Source organism: Gorilla gorilla, chromosome 16 (genome assembly GCF_029281585.2).
Source record: "Gorilla gorilla gorilla isolate KB3781 chromosome 16, NHGRI_mGorGor1-v2.1_pri, whole genome shotgun sequence".
In the NCBI taxonomy this organism is placed as follows: Eukaryota; Metazoa; Chordata; class Mammalia; order Primates; family Hominidae; genus Gorilla; species Gorilla gorilla.
Window position 1 is genome coordinate 93,367,971 of NC_073240.2, and position 27,961 is coordinate 93,395,931.

General features: G+C 44.7%; 1 protein-coding gene across 15 annotated transcripts in view; it reads left to right on the plus strand.

Moving 5' to 3' along the window:
• The window catches only part of SLCO3A1 (solute carrier organic anion transporter family member 3A1), a 325,592-nt gene extending 298,632 nt beyond the window's left edge, over positions 1–26,960 (plus strand). For 6 of the 15 annotated variants that reach the window (XM_031002265.3, XM_019011101.4, XM_063698852.1 and 3 more), the window contains 2 exons: positions 1,520–1,584; positions 17,252–20,401. In XM_031002265.3, coding sequence (XP_030858125.1) covers positions 1,520–1,584; positions 17,252–17,631 — 445 coding nt within the window. In that variant the 3' untranslated portion in view covers positions 17,632–20,401. The other 9 variants (XM_031002267.3, XM_055364192.2, XM_031002266.3 and 6 more) reach the window with 7 other exon arrangements.
• Positions 26,961–27,961: the final 1,001 nt, after the last annotated feature.

A 27,961-nucleotide genomic window follows, 5' to 3' on the forward strand; every position in this document is an offset into this window, starting at 1 on the left:
TTGCCCCCTCCCAGAAGAATGGACCCACCGTCATGCCAAACAGGACCATCCCAACAACAGTGCTCAGAACATCTGGAAGCGAGGTTGAAAGCTGATGCCCAGCCCCTCTTAGGCCCCACGCTGGGCTCGGACAGTAATTAGGCAGTGGTCTCAAGGTCACCCAGCTAGTACGTTTAGAGCTAAGACTCCCTCCCAGCGTTGGCCAGAGCTTTCAATAGTGTTCGCACGGAGCCCTCCGTTTCTTCATGACTCAAGCCAAGAAGGATTCTTCTTCTCATAGGAACCAGTTTCCCAACAGGATATGAAGGGAGATCTTAGCACCTTGCTCACTTTGTTCCTAGTGACATATGATAGCTGAAAGGAAATCAAATTTCAGGTGATAAATATTCTAGCTCATTATACCAGCGTGCTTTCTTGATAAGGAGAATTTGCCTCTATTTATGTGTCTTTCAAGTCAGTGCTTTCAAATGAAAGTGCAAAAACCAGAGACGTGGAGCTGATAATAGCTTTGAAGAACTTGGATTTTGTAACATGCACATTCTAAAGGGTACTGACTGTGTTTCTGTCCAGAGACACTGGACTCATCATGGACGTTGTACTGGTGTCTAACTCAACCAGCCAGAGTCACGTCCCCATCGCTCAATGAAAGTCATGACCTGCTGCCCTGGGATGACTTCCCTGTACTGTCTGGGTCCCAAACTGAAGAACTAGGAGTCCAATGTTCGAGGGCAGGAGGGGTCCAGCAAGGGAGAAAGATGTAGGTTGGAAGGCTAGGCCCATCTGGTCTTTTCATGTTTTTCTGCCTGCTTTATATTCTAGCTGTGCTGGCAGCTAATTAGACGGTGCCCACCCAGATTGAGGCTAGGTCTGCCTTTCCCACCCCACTGACTCACTCAAATGTTAATCTCCTGTGGCAACACCCTCACAGACACACCCAGGATCAATACTTTGCATCCTTCAATCAAGGTGACACTCAATATTAACCATCACAGTGCTGAAACATGCTAAGTGGATTACTTCCCAAATGGTCTATCCAGGGTGTCTAACCATGCTAGTCTGGTGGATTTCACAAAACTAATCTGGTGGATTTCACAAAATGACTGGAGAATGGTAAAGGTGCTCATGGTTTCAGCTTGTTTGTGAAGGATAAGGGGAATTATTTTCTCAGTTGATGTTTTCCCCGCCATACGTGTACCCCACCCACTTAAGATGCTTCCTGATCTCAGCAAAACCAACATGTCTTTAAACGTAGGCTTTATGACCAAATTTGCATTCTGTCCTTCGAATGACAAGGTTAGCTCCAGTTATTAAAAAACACTGTTAAATTCCTAAACTTATCTTGGCACCACAGTTGCAGTTATTTTTCAGACTTTAGGCAGGGGAAAAAAAAAAAGACACTATTAGTAATTTTCTAAAGAAGAGCTCTGATGGACAGCAGCAAATGACTCTGGGGTCTGTTAATTACATGGGAATGATAAGAATCTGGTTTTTTTTTTCCTCTTCATCTCTTTGCACGTAGGACAGTCAGCCCTGAACTCAAGTCTTACGCTTTGGGAGTTCTTTTCCTCCTCCTTCGTTTGTTGGGTATGTATTATCTCTTTATTTCCTCAGTAATGAATTGGATGCTTATTACTAGGTGAGTAACTATCAGTCAAATTATCCCATTTCCTAGGTCTGTCTCTTTTTTCTTTGAAGTTTAATTATTAGTAAATAAGAAATTTTAAGTCTCAAAATTTTGGTCAGAGATAAACTCAGACACTGCCTGGATATCACAAAGTTCTCATTTATACCAACTCTTATCTTCACGCCACCGTGAATTCTCATCGGCATAAGGAGGAAAAGAGATGGCACCAAAGGGGAAAAAAATCTGGTGGTGTAATTTGGCATCTTCATTAAGCAAGCCATGAGCAGCTTGTGAAATGCTTCATTTATGGGGCCGCCAGCTGGGAGAGAGAGGCGTTCTCACAATGCCTTGAAAATGGAAACTTTGCATCCTTTAAATTTTTCCAAACTGACTTAGTTTGTTTACCTTGAATTTCTGGGATGGGGCAAATGTGCCCTTCATGCTATAGGGCCCACGTTTCCAGATTTGGTATGGAAAGAAGGAATAAAGTCTGACCCTCTTGTTTTTAAGATAGGCAAAAGAAAGATGAGATAGTCCATGGTTCACCACCCAAGGTCCTTCCTGGGCACTGGCTGGGCTAACGCTGGGCCTGGTTCCCAGCTATGCCTACCTTTCTCTTGCCATACCACACTGTTGCTTTATGAGCATTCTTTTGTTAAGGCCAAGATCAAGATAACTTTTTTCCTTGAATAATAGGACAGTCACCTTCCCCAGTGGACTTTAAATGGCATCTGAATGTAGAAAGGAAAACAACCATGACCTGTATTTTTAGAGTAGAAATAAAATTCCTCATTCCAAGTATATAATCGTGGATAAGCACAAATACCTAGCTATGGAAATGTTTGTAAAAGTGGAAAATTGGCAGCAACCCAAAAGCCCAACAGCAGACGATTAGTTGAATCAGTTATGGTCTATAATCGCAGTAGGATTTATGTTCCCCTTTAAAATTCTGGAAAGAAAAATATAGACTTAGAAAGGGCATGTGATAGGTGGAAGGGGGAAAAAAAGGTCTGTAATGTAATAAAATGGAAAAATATTGCAAAAGTTATCAAAAGAGTATCAGCTATTATCTTTGAGTAATAAGGTTATATTTTCTAAATTTGTTTTAAAGTTTTTTTTATTATTATACTTTAAGTTTTGGGATACATGTGCACATTGTGCAGGTTAGTTACATATGTATACATGTGCCATGCTGGTGCACTGCACCCACTAACTCGTCATCTAGCATTAGGTATATCTCCCAATGCTATCCCTCCCCCCTTCCCCCACCCCACCACAGTCCCCAGTGTGATATTCCCCTTCCTGTGTCCATGTGTTCTCATTGTTCAATTCCCACCTATGAGTGAGAATATGTGGTGTTTGGTTTTTTGTTCTTGCGTTAGTTTACTGAGAATGATGATTTCCAATTTCATCCATGTCCCTACAAGGGACATGAACTCATCATTTTTTATGGCTGCATAGTATCCCATGGTGTATATGTGCCACATTTTCTTAATCCAGTCTATCATTGTTGGACATTTGGGTTGGTTCCAAGTCTTTGCTATTGTGAATAATGCCACAATAAACATACGTGTGCATGTGTCTTTATAGCAGCATGATTTATAGTCCTTTGGGTATATACCCAGTAATGGGATGGCTGGGTCAAATGGTATTTCCAGTTGTAGATCCCTGAGGAATCACCACACTGACTTCCACAATGGTTGAACTAGTTTACAGTCCCACCAACAGTGTAAAAGTGTTCCTATTTCTCCACATCCTCTCCAGCACCTGTTGTTTCCTGACTTTTTGATGATTGCCATTCTAACTGGTGTGAGATGGTATCTCATTGTGGTTTTGATTTGCATTTCTCTGATGGCCAGTGATGATGAGCATTTTTTCGGCTGCATAAATGTGTTCTATTGAGAAGTGTCTGTTCATGTCCTTCGCCCACTTTTTGATGGGGTTGTTTGTTTTTTTCTTGTACATTTGTTTGAGTTCATTGCAGATTCTGGATATTAGCCCTTTGTCAGATGAGTAGGTTGCGAAAATTTTCTCCCATTTTGTAGGTTGCCTGTTCACTCTGATGGTAGTTTCTTTTGCTGTGCAGAAGCTCTTTAGTTTAATTAGATCCCATTTGTCAATTTTGGCTTTTGTTGCCATTGCTTTTGGTGTTTTAGACATGAAGTCCTTGCCCATGCCTATGTCCTGAATGGTAATGCCTAGGTTTTCTTCTAGGGTTTTTATGGTTTTAGGTCTAACGTTTAAGTCTTTAATCCATCTTGAATTGATTTTTGTATAAGGTGTAAGGAAGGGATCCAGTTTCAGCTGTCTACATATGGCTAGCCAGTTTTCCCAGCACCATTTATTAAATAGGGAATCCTTTCCCCATTGCTTGTTTTTGTCAGGTTTGTCAAAGATCAGATAGTTGTAGATATGCGGCATTATTTCTGAGGGCTCTGTTCTGTTCCATTGATCTATATCTCTGTTTTGGTACCAGTACCATGCTGTTTTGGTTACTGTAGCCTTGTAGTATAGTTTGAAGTCAGGTAGCGTGATGCCTCCAGCTTTGTTCTTTTGGCTTAGGATTGCCTTGGCGATGCGGGCTCTTTTTTGGTTCCATGTGAACTTTAAAGTAGTTTTTTCCAGTTCTGTGAAGAAAGGCATTGGTAGCTTGATGGGGATGGCATTGAATCTATAAATTACCTTGGGCAGTATGGCCATTTTCACGATATTGATTCTTCCTACCCATGAGCATGGAATGTTCTTCCATTTGTTTGTATCCTCTTTTATTTCCTTGAGCAGTGGTTTGTAGTTCTCCTTGAAGAGGTCCTTCACATCCCTTGTAAGTTGGATTCCTAGGTATTTTATTCTCTTTGAAGCAACTGTGAATGGGAGTTCACTCATGATTTGGCTCTCTGTTTGTCTGTTGTTGGTGTATAAGAATGCTTGTGATTTTTGTACATTGATTTTGTATCCTGAGACTTTGCTGAAGTTGCTTATCAGCTTAAGGAGATTTGGGGCTGAGACAATGGGGTTTTCTAGATATACGATCATGTCGTCTGCAAGCAGGGACAATTTGACTTCCTCTTTGCCTAATTGAATACCCTTTATTTCCTTCTCCTGCCTAATTGCCCTGGCCAGAACTTCCAACACTATGTTGAATAGGAGTGGTGAGAGAGGGCATCCCTGTCTTGTGCCAGTTTTCAAAGGGAATGCTTCCAGTTTTTGCCCATTCAGTATGATATTGGCTGTGGGTTTGTCATAGATAGCTCTTATAATTTTGAAATACGTCCCATCCATACCTAATTTATTGAGAGTTTTTAGCATGAAGGTTGTTGAATTTTGTCAAAGGCTTTTTCTGCATCTATTGAGATAATCATGTGGTTTTTGTCTTTGGCTCTGTTTAGATGCTGGATTACATTTATTGATTTGCCTGTATTGAACCAGCCTTGCATCCCAGGGATGAAGCCCACTTGATCATGGTGGATAAGCTTTTTGATGTGCTGCTGGATTCGTTTTGCCAGTATTTTATTGAGGATTTTTGCATCAATGTTCATCAAGGATATTGATCTAAGATTCTCTTTTATTGTTGTGTCTCTGCCCGGCTTTGGTGTCAGAATGATGCTGGCCTCATAAAATGAGTTAGGGAGGATTCCCTGTTTTTCTATTGATTGGACTAGTTTCAGAAGGAATGGTACCAGTTCCTCCTTGTACCTCTGGTAGAATTCAGCTGTGAATCCATCTGGTCCTGGACTCTTTTTGGTTGGTAAGCTATTGATTATTGCCACAATTTCAGCTCCTGTTATTGGTCTATTCAGAGATTCAACTTCTTCCTGGTTTAGTCTTGGGAGAGTGTATGTGTCGAGGAATTTATCCATTTCTTCTAGATTTTCTAGTTTATTTGCATAGAGGTGTTTGTAGTATTCTCTGATGGTAGTTTGTATTTCTGTGGGATTGGTGGTGATATCCCCTTTATCGTTTTTTATTGCATCTATTAGATTCTTCTCTCTTTTTTTCTTTATTAGTCTTGCTAGCAGTCTATCAATTTTGTTGATCCTTTCAAAAAACCAGCTCCTGGATTCATTAATTTTTTGAAGGGTTTTTTTATGTCTCTATTTCCTTCAGTTCTGCTGTCCTCCCCTAGCTCAGATCGTCTGAAGCCTTCTTCTCTCAGCTCGTCAAAGTCATTCTCCATCCAGCTTTTTTCTGTTGCTGGTGAGGAACTGCGTTCCTTTGGAGGAGGAGAGGCACTCTGCATTTTAGAGTTTCCAGTTTTTCTGTTCTGTTTTTTCCCCATCTTTGTGGTTTTATCTACTTTTGGTCTTTGATGATGGTGATGTACAGATGGGTTTTTGGTGTGGATGTCCTTTCTGTTTGTTAGTTTTCCTTCTGACAGAGAGGACCCTCAGCTGCAGGTCTGTTGGAATATCCTGCCGTGTGAGGTGTCAGTGTGCCCCTGCTAGGGGGTGCCTCCCAGTTAGGCTGCTCAGGGGTCAGGGACCCACTTGAGGAGGCAGTCTGCCCATTCTCAGATCTCCAGCTGCGTGCTGGGAGAACCACTGCTCTCTTCAAAGCTGTCAGACAGGGACATTTAAGTCTGCAGAGGTTACTGCTGTCTTTTTGTTTGTCTGTGCCCTGCCCCCAGAGGTGGAGCCTACAGAGGCAGGCAAGCCTCCTTGAGCTGTGGTGGGCTCCACCCAGTTCGAGCTTCCCGGCTGCTTTGTTTACCTAAGCAAGCCTGGGCAATGGCGGGCGCCCCTCCCCCAGCCTCGCTGCCGCCTTGCAGTTTGATCTCAGACTGCTGTGCTAGCAATCAGCGAGATTCCGTGGGCGTAGGACCCTCCGAGTCAGGTGTGGGATATAGTCTCGTGGTGCGCCGTTTTTTAAGCCGGTCTGAAAAGCGCAATATTCGGGTGGGAGTGACCCGATTTTCCAGGTGCCGTCCGTCACCCCTTTCTTTGACTCAGAAAGGGAACTCCCTGACCCCTTGCGCTTCCCAAGTGAGGCAATGCCTCGCCCTGCTTCGGCCCGCTCACGGTGCGGGCACCCACTGTCTGGCACTCCCTAGGGAGATGAACCCGGTACCTCAGATGGAAATGCAGAAATCACCGTCTTCTGCGTCGCTCACGCTGGGAGCTGTAGACCGGGAGCTGTAGACCGGAGCTGTTCCTATTCGGCCATCTTGGCTCCTCCCCCCTGTTTTAAAGTTTTGAATGAAATGTCTGTTACTTTTATGAGATTAATTTTTATATGCTGATATATCAAACAAAAATATTAACCTTTAGATCCATTAAGGTCCTCCCTGGGGAATGGCAAATACATAGCATATGTCTCTCCTCACCTTCCTTCTCTGTCTATAGCAAAAACTCTCTATCAATCTGTGATCATTCCCTCTGTGCCTGGTAGAAGACCTCAGAATGCTCTCAACCACTATCAGTCCATGTTCCTTGGTATATACATGGGAACTCAAATGGCATTGTCTTAAGTCTAAGTCATGGAAAAGAGAAGTGCTCTAGGTGTGAAGATGCCCCAATTAAAACAAGTTCAGGGCTAAATTCAAAGTAAAGCATTTGGGCCTTCCTGGGAAGCTGTAGTAGCATGCAGAAATACCAAGGCAGAGTTATGATCGTGCCGATTTTTCCCTATCAGTGGGAGGGTGCAGTCTGCATATATCATTTTACCCCTGCTCTCACTGCAATGTGGGGTGGATCGATAGGTGGATGTGTAATATTAACTGGCACATTGAGACCCTAATTTTTGCAAATGGTAAAGCCATTCCACGTATGCATTTGTTCAAGAAGCTAATGTTTATTGAAAACCTATTGTGTTCTAAGCCATGAACCATCCCCAGGTAAGTGACCTCAGCTCTGCCATTACGAGTCCTCTGCTGGCCGGGGAAGGTAAGAGCCCACCCTCCTCATCTGTGGAGTTGCTATGGAGATCTCTGCACCTCTAGACAGATACTAAGGACTCAACACAACTGGCAAAACATTTTTTTGATAGCACAAGATGAAAAACAATTTGCAAGGTATTTCGGAAAAGTTAATGAAAATTGTAGGATAGTTGAAAGCAAAAGTGAACATTATGAGGCATATGATACTGTTAAAATCATCATACACTGCTGTAAAGCAGTTTCAATATCTGTATGTCTGCCCCAGGAATAATCAACCAGGTATTACCTAGAATAGTGTGTTTTTCAACTTCTGCAACTGTAATCTAGAGCAAAAGATGACAAGTTTTGCATTATGGCCCAGTACGCACATGCCTATGCCTAGATACAGCTGAAACAAACAAAAAAAAAATCATGAAAAAATACTCACTGTAATAGGTATGCCACATTCTGACATTTTCTATTCTAGTCTATTACATGCTTTTAAAAAAGTTGGTTGTGACCCACCCTATTGATTTTATTGCCCCTTATGAGTCTTAAATTAGAGACTGGAAAACCCTGCTCTAGAAGACTATGACACAGCTTCATCTTTCAATTAAAAGCAGCTCATTGAAGAAGTCTTAGCATTTGGCCTAATTCCCTTTCTTGCAGGACCCAGTAAGATTAAGCACCATTATTGTTAATGTGAAGGCCGGCAAAGACATCAGATCCTGTGACATCGTCAACTTTTTTGCTGGCCTAGCAAGGGCAATGGGGATACAATGGGGACATCACAGGTTAGTGTGACAAGATTCGAGTTGGCACAGGTGCAACAGGAATATGTAGAAGGGCCTCCTAATCTTGCCTTGGGATGGGAGCAGTGGGTTTGGAAAGGGTGTGATGTCTATGCTCAGCCCTGGGGAAGGAGTAAGAGTCATACAGATGAGCAGGGAGAAGGACTTAAGAGGTGAAAGCCCAGGGATGAACAAAGGTCCCAGCATGTTTGGGGGCTGCAGAAGGCCCAGACTGGGGGGAAAGGGGGGACAGAAGAAGATGGAGCTGGAGAGGGTAGTGGATCAGGAACTTGGTCAGGAAGGGCTTCTGCCCTGTTGCTGCATTTGACCTTTATCTCGGGAGGGTGAGGCAGAAGAATCCCTTGAACCCGGGAAGCAAATGAAAGTTGTTGATGGGCTTTAACCAGAGAGTGACAAGATCCACTGTGTATTTTAGAAAGGGCTTGTCTGCCATGTGGAGAATAAGAACATGGCTGAAGAAGTTGCTGCTGTAATGAAGTGAATGACAGAGGCTCGTGCTGAGATGGTGCTTGCAGGATGGGGAGAGGGTAGGGTTGAGAAATAAAAGGAAGAATCTGCATTATGCATTATTCTCCGAGTGGAAGCATAAGAACTGGAGTCTTAGAAAGGGGCACCCACAGTGCCCACTCCTAAGAAAGTCTTGGGTAATGTGGTGAACAGGGGAATTATTTATAAGACAGGAAGAAAAGATGTAGAGCAAGTTGGGAGTGGTGTAGACCAGCGGTCTCCAGTGGAACGTTCTTTGATGATGGAAATGTTCTCTGTCTGTACCACAGGTGCTGTTGCACACTTGAAATGTGGCTTCTGTAGCCTACTTTAATTTTATTAGTTTTCACATAAGTAGGTGGATGTGGCCAGTGTCTGCCATACTGGACAATGAGGGGGCCATCTTTGATGCACCACCCTCATGGGTCAGAGTGAGGAAGTGGGATAGGGGAACAGGAAGACCCTCTTTCCAGACACTTGGGTGTAAGTGAAGAGGGCAGGAGCTAGAAATGAATGTGAGATCGGTCTCCCTTGTTGCTTTACCCACCAACAGCAAGGAGTTGGTAGAAAGGGCCAGGGCAGGGCTGCAGAGGTGTACTGGCCAGTGGGGCTCTGGGAGTGGCCCCAGCACCCTGGAGTAGAAGCAGGAGTGTGGCAGGAGAGTGGAGCAAAGAAGCTGAGGGTGATGATCAAAGTAGGGCTGAGATGGGAGAAAGGAGAGAGGACAAAGATACAGGAACTGTAAAAACTAGTTGTAATAAATAATGGAAAAAGAACTGGAGGATGTGGCCAAAGCCTCATTGTCTGACTTCGAGATTATGGAAGTGGAGCAGTTCTGACCAATGACAAAGCCCAGGGTGTTGCTGGCCAGAGAGATACAGGGGTCAAGAGCCTGGATGTTGAGAGTGAGTTAATGAAAGGCTCACATGGACAAGTTTATGTTGAGTCGGGGAGGAAGACACTGAGCTGGAGAAGGGTCAGTGAATTCAGAGTAAACTGAACGATCTACTCATAGCAGAATTCCTGGTATAATTGAGTCCATCCTCCTTTATTCTTCTGCAGGTGTCTTGGCTACTCCTTTTCTCTCCGGGCTGTGGGCAAAGTCTCTGCTCCTGAGTTGGTCTAGAATCTTGTTCCTGGGGCCTACTGCTTGCCAGGGTGTTACACCAAATTAAATTAGTGGAAACAAACATGCGCTGAGACTCTTCCACATCCAAGGTGCTGTCTAGGGGCTGCTCAGGGTGCACAGATAAGTAGGTGCCAATATCCTGCCTCTGGCGGCTCCAGTAGGAGAACAAAGCAAGTGTGGGGAAGGTGTGGGGTTACAGGAGTTATAGAGGGCCTTGATTTTCAAGGGGAGAAATTATACTTGGCTGAGTAGTTGCCAGTGTGGAGCAAATGGGGGTTTCAGATGGGAGAGTGAATGTACATTCAGAATTCTGCTTTAGGTAGAGCAGCAGGTGAGCAGGGCATGAGGTTTAGCAGGATGAAGGGTAACCCATCAAAAGCATTGAAGTGAGAAGCTGACCACCAGCAAAGCAGTGGGTTTGAACGGTAAAGACAGATGGGGGAGCCACATAGAGAGACAGCATCTGTTGAGACCCCCCCAACCCAACCGACCTAAGTGAAAGCAAAGGGGAAGCAATGAAAGCTCAAGATGAGGCTGAGGTTTGGAGCCCCTGGGACTGAGGCTATGGAGAAGCCTTTAATAGAATAAGACACAATAGATCAAGTGTCTCAGGGTGTCATTAGGGATGGGCTTAGCTTCCACGATACCACTACAAACTCCCCACATACACTGACCCTACCTCTTAATTTTCCAGCCTGCCCACCTAGCCAAAAGCATAGGGAAGGCCCTCGGGGTGCATTTCTGTAGGCAGGGGTCATTCCTGAGCAGACTGTCCTTGGTCTGGGGTGATTTGTGAACTACTCCAGAAAAGTACATCCTAGACACTCCTGATGTGGCTTGTCAGACATTTGTTGAGTTCCTGCTGTGAGCATCGTCTTGCATATGCCAAAGTCTATAGGCAAGTGGAAAAATGAAGGTGTTAAATGCTGCTTTGGAAGAAGCAAGCACAGCATGCCCAGGGGCCCCAGGTGAGAGATGAGAGGGAGTGAGATACGGCGGTGGGATGCATGGAAGACCCCTTCCACTTGCCTACACTTTTAATTGTTCATTCGGCGAACATATGTTAGGCACCAGCCATGTGCCCTGGCTCTGTCAGCAGTGTACCTCACCTCCTGATGTACCTGCACCACCCATGATCTGCCACCCTTACCTGTGCTGAGATGACATCCAGTATTTACCATGGGCCCTCTAAAGTCTGTCACACCTGCTCTTGAGCCTAGCTCTGCCTTTCCTGACCATGTGGCAGATTATTTAAGCTCTCTGGGCCTTACCAACTTTAACAAGGGGTCCAGGAATGAAAGGAGAACATAGTAGCTCCTGCAGCCTCTCCAGTTTAAGAAAAGCAAATGTCAGGTATCACTGGAAGACAGCCCAGATTCTTTCTTGGCGTTGCTGAAGCAGAGAACTCATTAAACCTTCCAGGAGAATACACTTTTCAGCATCTCCCTTTCTAGCTGGTGCTGGACATAACAGTAATTCCACCAGGTTGAATCGAGATTCCATGGTGAATTCAAGTCTTGGCAGGTAAGCCAGAGAGAAACAGATATCTTTTTAAATGTAAATGGCCGTAATTTTCAGCTTCCGTTTTGTCCCGTAAAGGAATTTGAACTTATTTTTCTTACAAAAGCCTTTCAGTTCACCTTTTAAGTTTAGACCAAGGAATATAAATAGGCCCAGCCATTTCAACTAAGAGAGTAAATTAAATAGCCAAGATATAAGGCCCTGAGGTTTAATCTCTGTTAATAGATTTCAGGAAAACAGAGACAATGTTCTTAAACTGTGCAGCAATTTATGCATTGAAATATATATAGCTGCAGTTTAAGCCAGAGTGTAACAGTAAGATTTAGTCCTTTTAATATTCCCTGTAATAGCGGGGAACAGCATTGAGCCTGCGCATACCTTCCTCAGCACAGGGTGGGTTCCCAGTGCCCCAGTGATGGAACCCTATTAACACCTGCTTCATCCACAGGTTCCTGCCCAGAGGACATAGGGAGAAGACAAGATAAAAAAAAAGAGAGAGAACTGCTCTTGCAGGCTTTAGGGAAGACAGCATTTCTTCAAAAGACACAGTTACTAAAGAAATACACCACCATCATCAAGCTCCCTTGTAACTAAGGACTTAACAGAGTGAAGGTGCTCAAAACCAGACGGGACACTAAAGTACACCTGCCGCCCCCCCCCCTTGTCCTCCCTTCTGGACACACCTGATTATCCTCTAAAACTTATGATGATGTGGAGAAATTTTTTTTTTTTTTTTTGAGACAAGTCTCAGTCTGTCACCCAGGCTGGAGTGCAATAGTGTGATCTTGGCTCAGTGCAACCTCTGCCTCCGAGGTTCAAGCGATTCTCCTGCCTCAGCCTCCCGGGTACATGTGCAGAATTCTTGCCAGTGGGGGTTATTCACTGAATCACAGCTTGAAAGGTTTTCTACAACTCTTTCTCTAGAGGTGGTGAACTTAGGATGGATTTTCATTTACCCAAAAGAGTTCCTGAACACGGAACAAAAGCCAAACAGCAGCAAGGGAACCAGATTTTTGGAGTGCCCACCCTGTGAGGGCTTTCTCAAATGGCATCCCATTGATTCTTTACAAAAGCTCTGCCTGAAGGTATGAATGTGCCCATTGTATAAACAGTGAAACTGAGATTCACTAAAGTTGTGTGAATCACACCGTTCCCAAGTGGCAGAATTAGAATCCAAGATCAGCTGTCTCTGGTTCATAAATTTGCATTTCCTCCCCGTCACCAAAACTCCAGATGTGAACTCCCTGTCTGAGTTCACATCAAAGCCTACCACGATGACAACTGCGTGTCTCTTCCTGCTGACAAGCATAGTATCTGCCATTACTGCCTCAGGTGTCCAGCGAAATACTGAGTTTGTTTACAAAATAAGTCTCCCAGCCTTCTCTATGTATTAGCAACCCCAGAGAAGGAAGGGCTGCCCGCTTTGCAAAGATCAAACCCCCCTGTGTGTTTCACCTTCGGCACACTTCAAAACCAGGCTTCTACAAGCCAGTTACTCCAGGAGCTTAGCAAAAGGGTAAATAAAATGTTCTCTGTATCCCTGGAAATCCCCAATAAGAGCTCTAAAGTCTTCTCAAATCAACAAAGTCTGAATTAGAAGGAAGGAGATTATTGGGTTTGGAATTTTGAAATATCAAACCTGGAACAAATAATCTCACTCTCAGTTTATTTGTATGTGAAATAAGGTGGGGCAGGGGGAGTGGTTATGGAGGGGATGCATAATGGATGTAGAGCACTCTGTACAGTCCTGGTTAGGGGGTAGTTAATGATACTACTTATCATGACAGTTGCCAGTCACACTGTCACAGTCTCCCGTTTGTCTATGGGGAACCAGCTCCTTGCAGGGACTGCCTGAGTTTTTGTTTGGTCCAACTGAGTGACAAACATATAAGGATGTGGGGCTGGGCGTGAAAATGAGTCACCAAGGTGGGACTCCCTTCTGTGACTCATCAGGTGAGTTCCAGAATGGCAGAGGCCTCTAACAAAAAAGATGCAGTCAGTTCGTCTCTGGTATTCTCCGCACACCTGCAGTTTAGGGCCTGATAGCTAGACCTCCCCTTTGGGAAAGAATTTTAAGTGAATAAAAAGGAAAAGATGAATTTGATGGAAAAGAAAGCCAGTATTTTCACTATTCAGAAGTATAAAAGGAATCTCACAATGGTTATACTTAAGGTACTCAACCTAGAGTTTATTCTAAAAAACCACCCCAAATCCCCTATCTAACATGAATAAGGTGGCAAAAGTTCTGGTTGCATGGAAAGATCATGCACCATGCACCTTGGCGAAACACTCACACACACACCTCATTTGTGTAGTGCTTACCTTAGCCCTTACCAAGCAGGGTGGTATTAGCTCCATTTTAAAGATGAAGAAACAGACATTGAAAGATCAAGTGACTTTCTCCAGGACTTTTGGCACCTTAAAAGTTCTTTCATCTCAACTGGGTGCGGTGGCTCACGCCTGTAATCCCAGCACTTTGGGAGGCCAAGGCAGGCAGATCACAAGGTCAAGAGATCGAGACCATCCTGGCCAACATAGTGAAACCCTGTCTCTACTAAAAATACAAAAATTAGCCGGGCGTGGTGGCAGGCACCTGTAGTCCCAGCTACTTGGGAGACTGAGGCAGGAAAATCACTTGAACCCGGGAGGCGGAGGTTGCAGTGAGCCGAGATCTTGCCACTGCACTCCAGCCTGGCCACAGAACGAAACTCTGTCTCAAAAAAAAAAAAAAAAAGATTTATTTCATCTCTACCACAAATGCTCTCTGAAATACTGAACAGAGCATAGCATGAAACACTTTGGTAGGTTTTTTTTGTTTTTGTTTTTTTTTTTTTTTTTTTTTTTTTGGAGATAGGATCCCATTCTGTCTCCTAGCCTGGAATGCAGTGGCGTGATCATGGCTCACTGCAGCCTGGAACTCCTGGGCTCAAGTGATCCTCCCATCAGCCTCCTGAGTACTTAGCTTTCAAATTGCTGTTGAGAGGTTTTGTCATCTGGTAGTGGAGCTTGACAATAGGCAAGATAAAATTGGCATATTTATCACATAGAGGTATGCCCTATTTAGAAGACAACGAAGTATTATAAGAATTCTCACTCAGGTACATGAATGAGTTGCACAGTGGTATTTTGGAGGGGTGTTTTGGAGGGATATTTTGGTTTTAACAATTATTAACGAATGGTTCCTTTATGTTGCAAATTTCCTTTGATGTGCTTAAAATATGACCTGATTTGCACCAACCTGGAATTTGTATGCAAGTATCTATGCATTATAGAGCAAGGGACACCTGTACCCTCAGTTCCTTCCCGCAGCAAAGCGTTTACTAGAGGTGTCCTCTCTAACCTTGGCTCCCCGTCGCCAGGTGTTGGGTGGCTAGAACAAAGTGAAATGACCTCAAGAAAGGTCACAAGGAGGGAGGAGCATTTGGGAGCTAATCACAATATAATGATTATGCCCCATGCAGAGATAGAAAGGTGAATGGATTTGCTTTGCCCTGCTGTGCCAAAGAAACAGGCCACATTAGTTCCATTTATCTCTACGTCCATCTGTAATACACACTGGCTCCAGATCTTCATTTTTTACATAAATAACGTGGTGTGTGGCTTAGTTTCTATTATGCGGTTGCCATGGCAGTTCCTCCAGTTGGCTCTTTTTCAGTGAAATGAAAAAAGGCACTTGTTAGGGGGCAGGGAAAACACACAGGGTTGGTGGGGAAGGGCTGAGACACCTGGGCAGCCTTTGGGATCACAGGGAATGCTAGGAATATGAGCTTCCATTCGGCAGGACCACAGCCCAACCTGGCAGCTGGAAAGAAGGAAGCAGGTTGTGTGAGATTTTGAGCTTGGAGCTTATTTATTAAATCGAGCTGCTTGGGAAGTTTAATGAGATTTCAACCAGAAATCTTCTCGGGGGCTTCTCTTTGGGGTATCAAGCAGCGGAGGTGAAGAGTTCCAAGGAGAGGTACAGAGGCACCTGGGCCGAGAGCCTGGAGCTCTGCCAAGCTCATTAGCACTCATAGGGTAACACAGCCCCGCTCTCACCCGATTCCAGGCCTGTCATTAAAACCGGGGGAAGGGCTGCTTCCTTCATTAAGCCTTCCCTCTCTCCCCAACTGCCTTTGGAGGCCCCACAGAACGGAGGTGCTGCTGTGCTCATAATGCACATGCTGTTATTCCAGCAATCATGGATGGACTTCAGGGCCCTATGAACCCCCTGAAATACGGGTTTGATTTTATGGGTAGGTGTATTTTGCTGGGCTATGGGTCTAGATCTCATCAAAATCTCAGAGGGACCTTCCTTAATATAAAATGAAATTCAGATGCTCTAGGACTAGCTCTGCAAGGAACACTCCAGATAGAGGTATAGAGGCCCTGGGATCTCAGAGTTGGCCACACCTAGTTCCAGAGATCACTTCCTCCTCCTGCAGTCTGTCACTGAAGATGGTTGGCACTTTATTCTGGCCTCAAGGGGACAGTTTTTTTGAACAGTTAATTTGCATTAGTGACTCATCTGTCACTTTCCCATAGTACAGACGACACTCTCCCCCTTCACTCAGAATCACCTGGGAATGTGAAGGTGCTGAGGACTGTGCTGCACACCAAATGCTCTGATTTCATTGGTCTGGGATGGGACACCCTGGATGATGATTGTCATGGGCAGCCAGGTCTGATAACTCAGATAACAGCAGGCAAAGAAACACAGAGAGGAACAGGGAACTGAAGGAAGGGGAACGGTTTTCATCTCATCTGCCATTTTTGGTGACTGGTTGTAGGTACCGGAAATGCTCTACCATGAGGGTTTCAAAACTGGTTACCAACTCATTCTGAGCTGGGAATATTAAATATCCAGGGGAAGCGAAGTTGTCAGTATATATGCAGATATTTTCCATTTTAAACTATATGTGTATACACACAGATGTACTCAAGTCCAATTCGTGGTGCCTGCACTCAAGAGCACACGTGGCCCTAAAAGCCTCAAACAGAAGAACACCACACACAGTATGCCGGCGCTTTGCAGTTTCCTCTGTAGAACACCACACACAGTATGCCGGCGCTTTGCAGTTTCCTCTATGAGACTACGCTGCTTTCACTGACACTAAGAATGTTTCTCTTCAAGGAAGACCGTCTTGGCCTTCTCAGGCTCTCAGCAGAGGATGATGATGATAATAGCAGCTGTCATTCACTTTACATGGTAAAGTGACACAGTACACACTGTTCTAGATGCTTTTTTTTTGAGATGGAGTCTTGCTTTGTTGCCCAGGCTGAAGTGCAGTGGCACGATCTTGGCTCACTGCTACCTCTGCCTCCTGGGTTCAAGCAATTCTTCTGCCTCAGTCTCCCAAGTAGCTGGGACTACAGATGTGCACCAACATGTACCACAGTGCAAATCCCAGGTTGTCTCTTTAGTAGAGACAGGGTTTCACCATGTTGGCCAGGCTGGTCTCAAACTCCTGATCTCAGGTGATCCACCTGCTTCAGCCTCCCAAAGTGCTGGAATTACAGGTGTGAGCCACCATGCCAGACTGATGCTTTCTATGTGTAAAGTTAGTCTTCACAGCCATCTGGTGAAGACTGTAGTATTATCATCATCCCCATTTTGCAGATGAGGAAACTAAGGCAGGAGGGCTTAAATAACTTGCTCAGATTTGTACCATAATAAAAAGGCAGAACTGGGACACAAACTCATGCGCTTTGCCTCCTGAGCATGTCTTTGAGCCACGGAGTCAAGACATATTTGCCTAGCAGTGCTATAAGAAAAGCTAGGCAGAGACAGGAACAGGGGAGCACTGGCCACCAGATCCAGAACCTTAACATTCTTTTCCCGATAACAGGCTTCATCCCTCCACCCCTCATCTTCGGGGCTGGCATTGACTCCACCTGCCTGTTCTGGAGCACGTTCTGTGGGGAGCAAGGCGCCTGCGTCCTCTACGACAATGTGGTCTACCGATACCTGTATGTCAGCATCGCCATCGCGCTCAAATCCTTCGCCTTCATCCTGTACACCACCACGTGGCAGTGCCTGAGGAAAAACTATAAACGCTACATCAAAAATCACGAGGGCGGGCTGAGCACCAGTGAGTTCTTTGCCTCTACTCTGACCCTAGACAACCTGGGGAGGGACCCTGTGCCCGCAAACCAGACACATAGGACAAAGTTTATCTATAACCTGGAAGACCATGAGTGGTGTGAAAACATGGAGTCCGTTTTATAGTGACTAAAGGAGGGCTGAACTCTGTATTAGTAATCCAAGGGTCATTTTTTTCTTAAAAAAAGAAAAAAAGGTTTCCAAAAAAAACAAAACTCAGTACACACACAGAGGCACAGATGCACACACACGCAGACAGACACACCGACTTTGTCCTTTTTCTCAGCATCAGAGCCAGACAGGATTCAGAATAAGGAGACAATGACATCGTGCGGCGGGGTCCTGGAGGCCACTCGCGCGGCTGGGCCACAGAGTCTACTTTGAAGGCACCTCATGGTTTTCAGGATGCTGACAGCTGCAAGCAACAGGCACTGCCAAATTCAGGGAACAGTGGTGGCCAGCTTGGAGGATGGACATTTCTGGATATACATACACATACAAAACAGAAAACATTTTTTAAAAGAAGTTTACTAAAATAAAAAAAAATAAAAAAAAAACCACAAGTTGAAAACATTGCCAGATTAAGCACTAGTGGCACACCCCGTGCCACCCTCTTCCTCCAGGTGGGGGTGGGGGCGGGCGCACAAGTCGGAGGGGTGGAAGCACCACTCCTCTCTCTGACTTTCGCAATATGGGTCACTGTGTAGACGACTCACCCAGTCTGCATGTGGTTCAAGGCCCCAGAGTTCTCTCAGTGATGCTGATGGGTGATCCGTGCTGGAGTTTGTAATTGGCACCTCTCACCAGCTCCATTTCCATGTTCAAGACTGAGGGCCTGAGGGGGAGCCAGGCGGGGGGCCAGCACCTCCCAGTGGCGGGCATCCACCTTCCCCCAGCCCCACAGAGTGACCTCAGGAAGCAGTAGGCCTCGCCTGGCTATGACTGACCCGGCTCAGAGCTGGTGAGACCCAACGCAGTCCAAGTCATTTGCTTACATTTGCCAAACATTTTGCCATTTTTAAAAGAAAAAAATACAATCCATATGAATTTCAAACTGTTGTATGTATAATCCTCTAAATACTATTTTTAACTACTTCTAAAATCTGTGTTAACCCTTCAAGTCACTAACACAGTTCTCTAGGCCGGATTTATTATGCTGGTTGCTTTTACTTTTTTTCTCCTTTTTTAATGCACCAAAAATATGTGATACAAGGGATGCAATTAACCTATTGTAATTTTCATCATTTTATCCTCATTCGAATATTCTACAAAAATAAGAATATACAATGTGTTACAAGAAGAAAAAAAATGCTTCAAAAAGAGAGTGTATATGCAGCCTGCCTTTAAAAGAATCACATTTGAGACAACAGGGGATAATGTGATGAATTGCAAATTTGCCTTTTAGCTTCCTTCCCCATGATTCAGTGATCACTGTCACGGGAAACCCTTTTATATTCATGCTTGACATTCCAAGAGGCGTTCTTTTCAGCCTGTGGAGGAGACACTCTTAGATGTGGGTTTGTGTGTATGGGTGCAACACTTCCGGGGATAGGAAAGAAGAACAGTTCCCTAACACAAGCTGTTAAGAAGTCTGTAGCATCTCTGATAACGAATAGACCCACAAGCTCCTGGAAGCTGTCGTGTGTCCAATGCATGAAAATGTCCATGACATTTTCAGTGTTAGTCTTGAACTAAGGCCCTTGTCTGTGTGTTTTGAAGGTGGGTGAACCTCAGAGAATGAACCTGTTATGATTTGGGGTAAGAATCACATTGGAAAACCTCTCGCAACCAGCACACTAGGCCTTCTACAGCCATTTCCGTAAGGGGACAGAGCTTAGGTAAAGGCACACACTCATACACACACAACAAAGGGCCCTGCTAACTTACTCCTCATGCTGCTTCAGTGACCTTTGTTCATGTCACATTCCTGGCGCTGGAAAAAAAAACTCAAAGGTTGATTGGTTTGCTTTTTCACCTTGGACACATTTGCATTTTACCCACAAGGCAAACAAAAGAATCAGGAAGTAAAAAATGGTTGGGAGTGGGACAGGTATGGTACCGAATTTTTAATGAACATTGTAAATGAAGAGGCTTGAATGACAGCCCAAATCTAGAGAAGGCACTCAGCAAGACCAACCAAAAGAAAAGCTGTGTCGTGGTATGGGGCCACCGTGATCAGCTACCTGGGGCAGGATGCTTCTGAGACAGGCCTTTCAACTGCTTAGTGTTAGTATGTCCTTGCTTATGAAAATGGGGACACTCATCAGTACGTTAACTACTAAAGGGGAGATGGTTCTCCAACCACTTCATAAAATATGTATGTTCTGTTGTTCCTAAGGCTTTGATAATATCCTGTACAGATTTTGGTTTAGTTTTGCAAATATATTGCTAATAGGTCACTCTTACAGATTATTGCTTGGCCCTTCAAACTCAGTACACACACACTGAGGCCCTTTGACCTAGTGTTTTATGGAACTATTTGCTTTGAGAGAAAAAAAAAAAAAAAAACACGTTTTTTGAACTCTTTGCATTTTGGATTTTTTTTCCTAAGATTTTAGGATGAATGTGAAAAAGATGTTAGAATAACAGGAAGACAACTCCAGGGCTGAGTTTTATCAGCAATTGGGTATAAATTTAAAGACCGCTGTTGCAGGATGGCTCTGAATTCTGTTGTGTCGTCTTTTAAAATTTTAATTATTCTCATATAGTACCGAACAGAAAACTCAGTCTAGTTTTAATTTGCCTTTTGTGCTCTAAAGAAGCATTGTACATACAACACTAGATCCAGCCCCCCGATTATCTGTTTGGTTTCAAGTGAATGAAAAGATTTCCTGGTAAGATCATTGGATTTACAGAATACAAAAATGTACGGGATGGAATAAACCTAGAAAGTGAATGCTAGAGTTCTCTCTCTTCTGCTACAAACTCCTACACCATCTCAGTTGAACATGCCCAGAGTGGATGAAAAGTCTCTGCTGAAATTGACAGATCTTTGTAACTCCTATGTAGAGACAAAGAAGGTTTGGGTTTTGTTTTGTTTTGTTTTGTTTTTTACCAATATGATTCCCTCCTATGAAGTAAGCACATTTTGCAAAAATGCCTCTCTAAGGGACAGGGTTTGCTGTCTTCTCTCAGCTGAGGCTGTGTGCTGTCAGGGAACGCTGGCTCTGAGGCACCCTGGGGGCACAGGGCTCCAGAAGGCCACAGCATGGCATGCTGGCTTTCCTCACAGCTAACGAAGGAGTGGGAGCAGCCTCCTCTCAATGGTCCGCCCGAGGAGCTTGCTAGGAACACTTAACAGGCAAAATAATAACTGGAAAGCCAGGAGCTCCTAAGGAATCATTTGACAGGGTTGCTAACATCTTCCGAGCAGGAGGGAGCGTGCCCCTCCATAAAAATCACTTCCTTCTCACCATCTGATCATGGAATAGCTCGCTCTAGTGCTGACTTTTAAAGATTGGTTGAGTGTCATCTGTACATTCCAGTCCCCCGATTCCACTGCCCTGTGTCCAGTAATTGCCCTCCAGCTTCCCCTCACTCACACTATGGCAGGGCTTCCCAGCCCTTACAGTCAAAAAGCCTGCAGAAACGTTCCACACAAGGGCAACCAGCTGGTCCCTGGGATGGTAGTCACACCACTCTTGAGGAATTTTCCCAGGAAAAAGATTCTCCTGTGGTTGCTAATGGATAATCTTTCACACCTTCCAGAGGAGGTCATTCACTGAGGAACATGTAAAATGGAGATAGATACATGTACTAAAATAGAGAAACCTCCAAGGAAAAGTAGTTTCTGGCTCCCCGTGTGCCTGCTGGGCTGGTTTTCTTGCCGCCTGCTGCTTCCAGTCCTAGAAGTCTGGTTTCTTCTCCACCCAGCCATGCCTGCTAGACCTGTGCAGTCTGCTCTAAGCCCTGCTAGGAACTCCAAAGGCCCTACTCAGCAGTGGCAAGCTATGAAGGTCAATGCATCTGATCATACAGTCAAGACCAGAAAAACAGGATGAGCTTCTGTTGCAGTTGGACGGAGTTACGCTATATTTTATTGTTGCTTGAATATTTTATTTGATTTGGTTTAGATGAGGGAAGAAACCATGCAGTTTTTTCAGTCTAACAGATGGAGAATACTTGCCGCTGCCTGGTACTATTCTTACCTGACTATCTTGATGGCTTGGGAGAACCACATATCTGGCCAGAAGCCAGAGGAAAGTACCAGACACATGGCAGGGGCCTGCTGGCTCCACTGGGCTCACGCCATTCTCCTCTGATTGACCTCCTCTCAACCATGATCCATGTTTCCTTTTAGGGACTGTTCCCCCTTAGGTTAGAATCCACTTCAAATATCTAAGAGGTGCCAACTTTTCCAAGAGAGGGTGCTAGTGAAATTAAATTTGGCCTGGAAAATTAGTTCAAGACCCAAATATAGTATTTATCCATTTTCTAACCTTCCTTCCTTTTTTATTACACCTGCTCCACCCGACTTATTCCAAACTGCTACTCTCCCAACAGCCGCAAGAACGTAATCCCTTAGAATAAACCACCCTAAATGACAGACTTTGGACCCCACACCCCTAGTGTATTGTCATTGCTCAAGAGTAAATTGGAATACTCTCTCACTGGTGGAAGATGCAAGGAAGATTTTTGTTCAAATGCCTCTTATGGGGCCTGTTGCCTAGAACAGCATGTGGAATCCACCCTGAATGCACGCAGCCACCCACGCCTGCCTCATCAGTAGCTTCAGCAACCCAAAATGCTTGGTCATCATGGCAGGGACAACATGGGTTATCAAACCTAAAATGGAAAATTTTGGAAAGCAAAGATGGCCCTGTCCCTTAGAAACCTGTGACTGCCATGGAGACAGGGACAACTCACACTTCTCAGAGACTATCCACATTAGCATTTTTCTTTGCAGAGTTTGTTTTATTTGGGGATGCATTGCATGAGTTTGATATATTCGAAACATGTATTTTTTCATTCCTTTACTTAAAATTTTGGCTATATGCCAAGCCCTAGATCAGATGCAAAAGTGGAAAAGATTTGGTCCCTACCCTCCAAGAACCCCCATTTCAATGAGCTGGACAGATCTGAACACAAACAAAACCAATGGGATAACAGTATTAAGAGCTAGGGTCTGTCTGGGGATAAGGAGAGCCAATTCATGACGGTGGTGAGTTCTGCCTCATGACGGTGGTGAGTTCTGCCTCATGGCAGCAAGAATCAGGAAGGCTCTGGAGAGTGGGTGGCCTAGAAACTAAGAACTAAAGAGCAGTGGGTGACTTTTGGGGAAGCAGGGTGAGAAGATGAGGGCAGAATTGCCCCCAGAGAGAGCGCCACCAAAACACATTCACAAGTTTTTTCTCTAATGGGCCAAGTAGTAAGTATTTTAGACCTTGTGGGCCTGCAGTCTCTGTTGCAACTACTCCACTGATGTAGTACTGTGAGATCAGCCATAGACAACAGGTGAACAAATGGGCTATGTTCCAATAAAGCTTTCTTTACAAAGACAGTCGGTGACTGAGGGAAGGCCATAGTGTGCTGATCTCTGTTCTCTTGCACAGGCAAGGCCTCAAGCAGCACTGCATGTTTGGGGGACCCTAGCGGCTGAGCATAGGTAAGGCAGATCCCAGTACCTAAGACTCTGCTGTAGCATGGGCCAGGGCATACGTAGGAAGGGACCCTGAGCTAGGTGTCTATCAGCCTTAACACTCCTGACCATGAGACTCTAATTCAGATATCTCATTTCCAAGAATAAGGTAAGTACCCCTTTGCTCTCATGGTTAAAATTGAAGGCAACATTATTTTTCTCTTGTGTGACGTGGCGGATTTGAACTGTATAGTCTACATTCCCATACAGCTATGACACTGTAGCTCAACTAGAGTTACCATCCTTTTTCTCTTAAATGATGGAAATGGGCACATGAGGGAGAAATGTTCCAACTAGAAAAAGAAGAGTGATTCCAGATACCAAAGAGTATTTCCAATCCTTTTCCTCCCCACAACCATCACAAAACACTGGCACCCTAAAGTTAACAGATATGCCAGGTAAAATACTTGGTAAGCACTAATAATAGTAGCTAACATTTCTCAAGCACTGACTATGAACCAGCTGCTGGCTGAGCTTATTTCATGTATTAGCTCATGTAATCTCAACCATAACCCTGTGAGGTAGGAGCTGTTATTGGCTTCATTTTACAGGGGAAGAAAATGAGACTCGGAAGGTCCAGAATTGTCTCAAATTCACAAAGCAGAGTTGGGATTCAAACCCAGGTCTGTGAAAAAGCTTTTAGGTCTTTAAAAGCTCTCCTTATTCCCAGACAGACCCATAACCACTATGGGTACTACCTCCCTACCAGGTAAGACACGAGGGACCTCCCTCCCCACCTTTAGACACTGATCAAGAAGACTCTGGCCCGAGTGGACTGTGGGGCCCCACACGCTCCCACGTGCCTCCTGATGTAACAACCAGGACACCATGGCAGCTGGGCTCTGGGGCTGTGTGTCCTTCTAACCCCTGATCCCAGTGGTCCATTGATGTGAAGTATTTTACCTGAAACAGACAGATAAGAGGAATCAGATAGGAGACTCCTACTCTAGTGCATTCCGAAATGCACTATCAAAGCACCAAGATGCCAGGGAGGCACTCCACAGTGCTGGTCATCGGCTCCCCTGGAAAGACCCCAGATATCTGCCATGCCTGGCACCCCTGTAGTCTACAGCATCAACCACAGGAGATCAGCTCTGACTCCAGGGCTTCAAACACACTGAAGCTGGTCCCTAATTGGATATACTTCCTCTCCAGAGGAGACCAGGGGTACTTGTCATATTGAGTTCAAGTCCCTGGTCAAACTCATGCACTGGCCACCCTAGCTTGCTGTTCTGTCTTCTGTTCTCAGATTCCAGGCTTTTAGGAACAGAATATCCAGACATTTCCGTTTTTGTAATAGTGACTCAGGTCAACAATCAGGAGTTGGTGATTATCATAAATTTTGAATTTTTTTCCCGTAAGATACAATTGATTATGTTCTTTTGCTATGAGCAAATGAACAACATAGTAAGTTTTCTGGAAGTTTAACATTCTGTAGGTGGACACTTACCATCCCATTAATGTTTTTCTTAACGTTAACCTTATAGAAGATTCTCACACTAACCTTATAGAAGATTGCTCTCATGGAGACATGTTTGGCAAGACCATTTGATTTTATAATCTAAGGCCATAAAATGAATTGGAAGCATAGAATTTACAAAATGTTCTACAGAAGGATCCCAACTGAACACAGATGGTGCTCCCATCCAGCACTGTAAGGGAGGGAAGGGGCCAGCACTGTAAGGGAGGGAAGGGAAGCTCATGTTTTTATTAAGCACCTGCTACCCACGTGCCGGGTTCTGTGAATTCATGATCCCAGGTACTGCTCCCAGCAGCCTTCTCACACCAGCCCTACGAGGTAAGTATATATTCTTTTCCACTTCACAGGTCTGAAAACTAAAGCTCAGCAAATCCAACCTTTCTAAGATCACATAGCTAGTTTATAAAGCCACCAGGAGCCAGTGACAGATCTGACTCCTAAACCAGTGCTCTTTCCACTACAACACACAACCCCCGAAGTTAGAACACGGAACTAGCTTCTTATGAAGCCTCTACAAAGCCAACAGAGCGTCTACCTGTGGGAAACCCCTAGCAGGAATCTATTGTTTCATAAAGAAGTGAGCCAGGAGTTGGAGGTGAGAATCTCTGCAAAGTTTTGCCTATGGGCACAGGAATCTAGGTTTCACTTTAATAATTAAATGTTGGAAACCTTTCAAAACACTCCTCCTTCCTACTTCAACCTTAGCCACATCAGCAGGAACTTCCCAGCCATTCATCAGCCTTTATCTTATTCATTCTGCTGAGCGGGGATGAACCCCAGCTCTCTCACTTCTGTCCCACCCTTCCCAACTCCCCACGCCCAAGTCTTTCAGTGGAACCCAAGACTGTAAGAACTTGGGCCTAGTGAGAGTGAAGGAAGGATGCTCCAACTTGCCCAGGACTCAGGCTTCAGCTTCACAATCCCGAGGAAAGGAATGACATTTCCAAACTGTCACCTTTGTAGCGCTGGGTCAAAGTCTAAAGAGGACAAATAAATGGACAGACTTCTGTGGCCTCGTTGTGCCTATTGAACAGGAGAGCTGCATGTCACAATCAATGAGACCTGCACAGCTTGTGAATCATCACTGAGACTAGTTGTGTTTTTAATACCTTTAAAATGAAGCCACAGCATCTATTCTGGAAATGTGGCATAAGCTTAAAAACCTTGCTCCAAAGAGGGTATCGTTTCAGCCAGCATGCAGTGAATATCTGTGGCTACACAAAAAAAACAAACTGTCCCGAATGCTGGAGGAGGAAATATGACATTGTGATGCCAGGCAGTTTTCTGTGACACTCAGGAATCTCTTCAATAGAGATGTACAGTGACACTTAGAGCCCCAGAACACAAGGTCTGTCACTAGTAATTTACATAAGATAAGGATAAATTATTGACTGGGATACATCTTACTCATCCCTGCCATCTGCTTGGCTGTGGGGTTGGTCATGTAGATAAATATCCTTCCCAGAAAGGATATTTGGCCTTCAAAAAAGTCTCTGGGCTCAGAGTCTGGTCCCTTGGGGTTACGTGGAATGAAACCCAGCACTTTATTGCTTTGACTGCCTACTCTTGTCCCTTCACTGCAAAGCCATCATGCTATTCAATAAGCCTAACAAAAAGTAGGTGAAGCAGAAAAGACCGATCTCTTTTTCCTCTTGGCTCTTCTTCCCTCCTCCCCCTTTAGGCACAGAGTACCAAGACATTGAGACTGAGAAAACCTGCCCCGAATCACATTCACCTTCAGAAGACTCCTTTGTGAGAAGCTGAGGGCCTGGCCCTCTTCCTCTTCCTGGAGAGAACAGCCCACCATCACCCACAGACCTCGTGGGCCTCACTTAGCGCGCTCCTCCCTGCCCGAGAACCCGAGGGTCCCCATGTGGATTATCCAGCCAGTGTGTGGTCCTTTGAGGCCCCAAGCGCAGGCCTGTGATGAGGACCAAAGAGGTGACTTATGGTCAGGAGTACTCCAAACAGCTCTCAGAGTAGGCATCTTTCCTGGGTCTCTAAAGAGTCACGCTGACCTGGTGTGCAAATTCCCTTCCACCCATCCCTCTACCTCCTCTGGGGATGGCTTGCCGACATGCTTTCGAAACTCCCCTCTTGGGAATGCTCCTCTGACTGAGGGCTCCAACGGCTTTAACAAAATCAGCCGAGAGGGTAAAAACCAACCTGTTGCACAGAATGGAGGGGGGAAAAAGCACATACTCAATAGATTTTTGAGTGTGGTACTCTGTATTTTTGCAGCTTTTATTTTCCAAATGAGCAGTTTAGAAATATGTGATGTAAAGTACATACTGTACGTTTGCTGAAAATTATATTAAAAGCACTATTTTAAATCTTCCTCTGTCTCATGCTCTAATCTCTGTTATCTTTCTTGTGCCTTCAGGTAGAATGATTCTAAAAGATTCTGGAGAGTGTTTCTGGCTATGTGTGTTCTATATTTGTGGGCTTTGAGGTTATGGACTTAAGAGAGCATGAGCTTTAGAGCCAAGACCTGAACTCAAATCCCTACCCCACTGTTGGTGTGATGTTAATGTAGTGATCTGACTTCTCTTAGCCCCCGTTTCACCATTTGTAAAATGAGAATATTAATGCCTACTTTATGCAACTATGGTAAGACTTAAATTAGATCATGTGTAAAGGTACCAAGTGCAACATACAGCACAGAAATTGTCGTTCATTACTACCCCAACCTCTGGCTGGAATCTAAATGCTCCATACCATGCAGCTTCTACTGGTAACATTTAGTGGTCCTATCCTCTCACGGTCTGGTTTTCATTTCTGATTCTCCCACTGCCTGTAAAGCCTAGGAGACAGGCAATTGGCTTCATCTCACAAAAGCCCTAGTGCATGTATAGTGTATAGTGCCCAGGTATAGTGCATGTCCTTCCATGGGTGATCAATATGCAAATGAATGAATGATGAACAAACAGCCTCAGACCCAGTCCCATTCCCTCAATGGAAACTACAGCATTTGCCTCCCTTTCTGTAGGTCCACAAGCCACCGAGTGGCTAGAGCTCTAGTGGCTTTCCCATACCTTGCTAGGTCTCTTCATAATTGGCTGGCCTCACCTCTGTATCTTTATTAATTCACTGGCTGGACTTCAACCTCATATGAGCAGATAGGTTGGGTTGACACCTGCCACTGACTTGCAGAATGGAATCCCCACTGCATTACTCCACTGGCCAGGCCGGAGCCCAGGCATGGATGCTTGCCAGAATTCTATCTGTGCTTTGTCTTTTGGGCAAAGCACTTAGAATCCACTTGTCTTATGGGGCTAGCCCCATAACTGACCCACTTTTCTTCATAGTCCTCTCCATCCTGAATCTTGTCCTCTGTA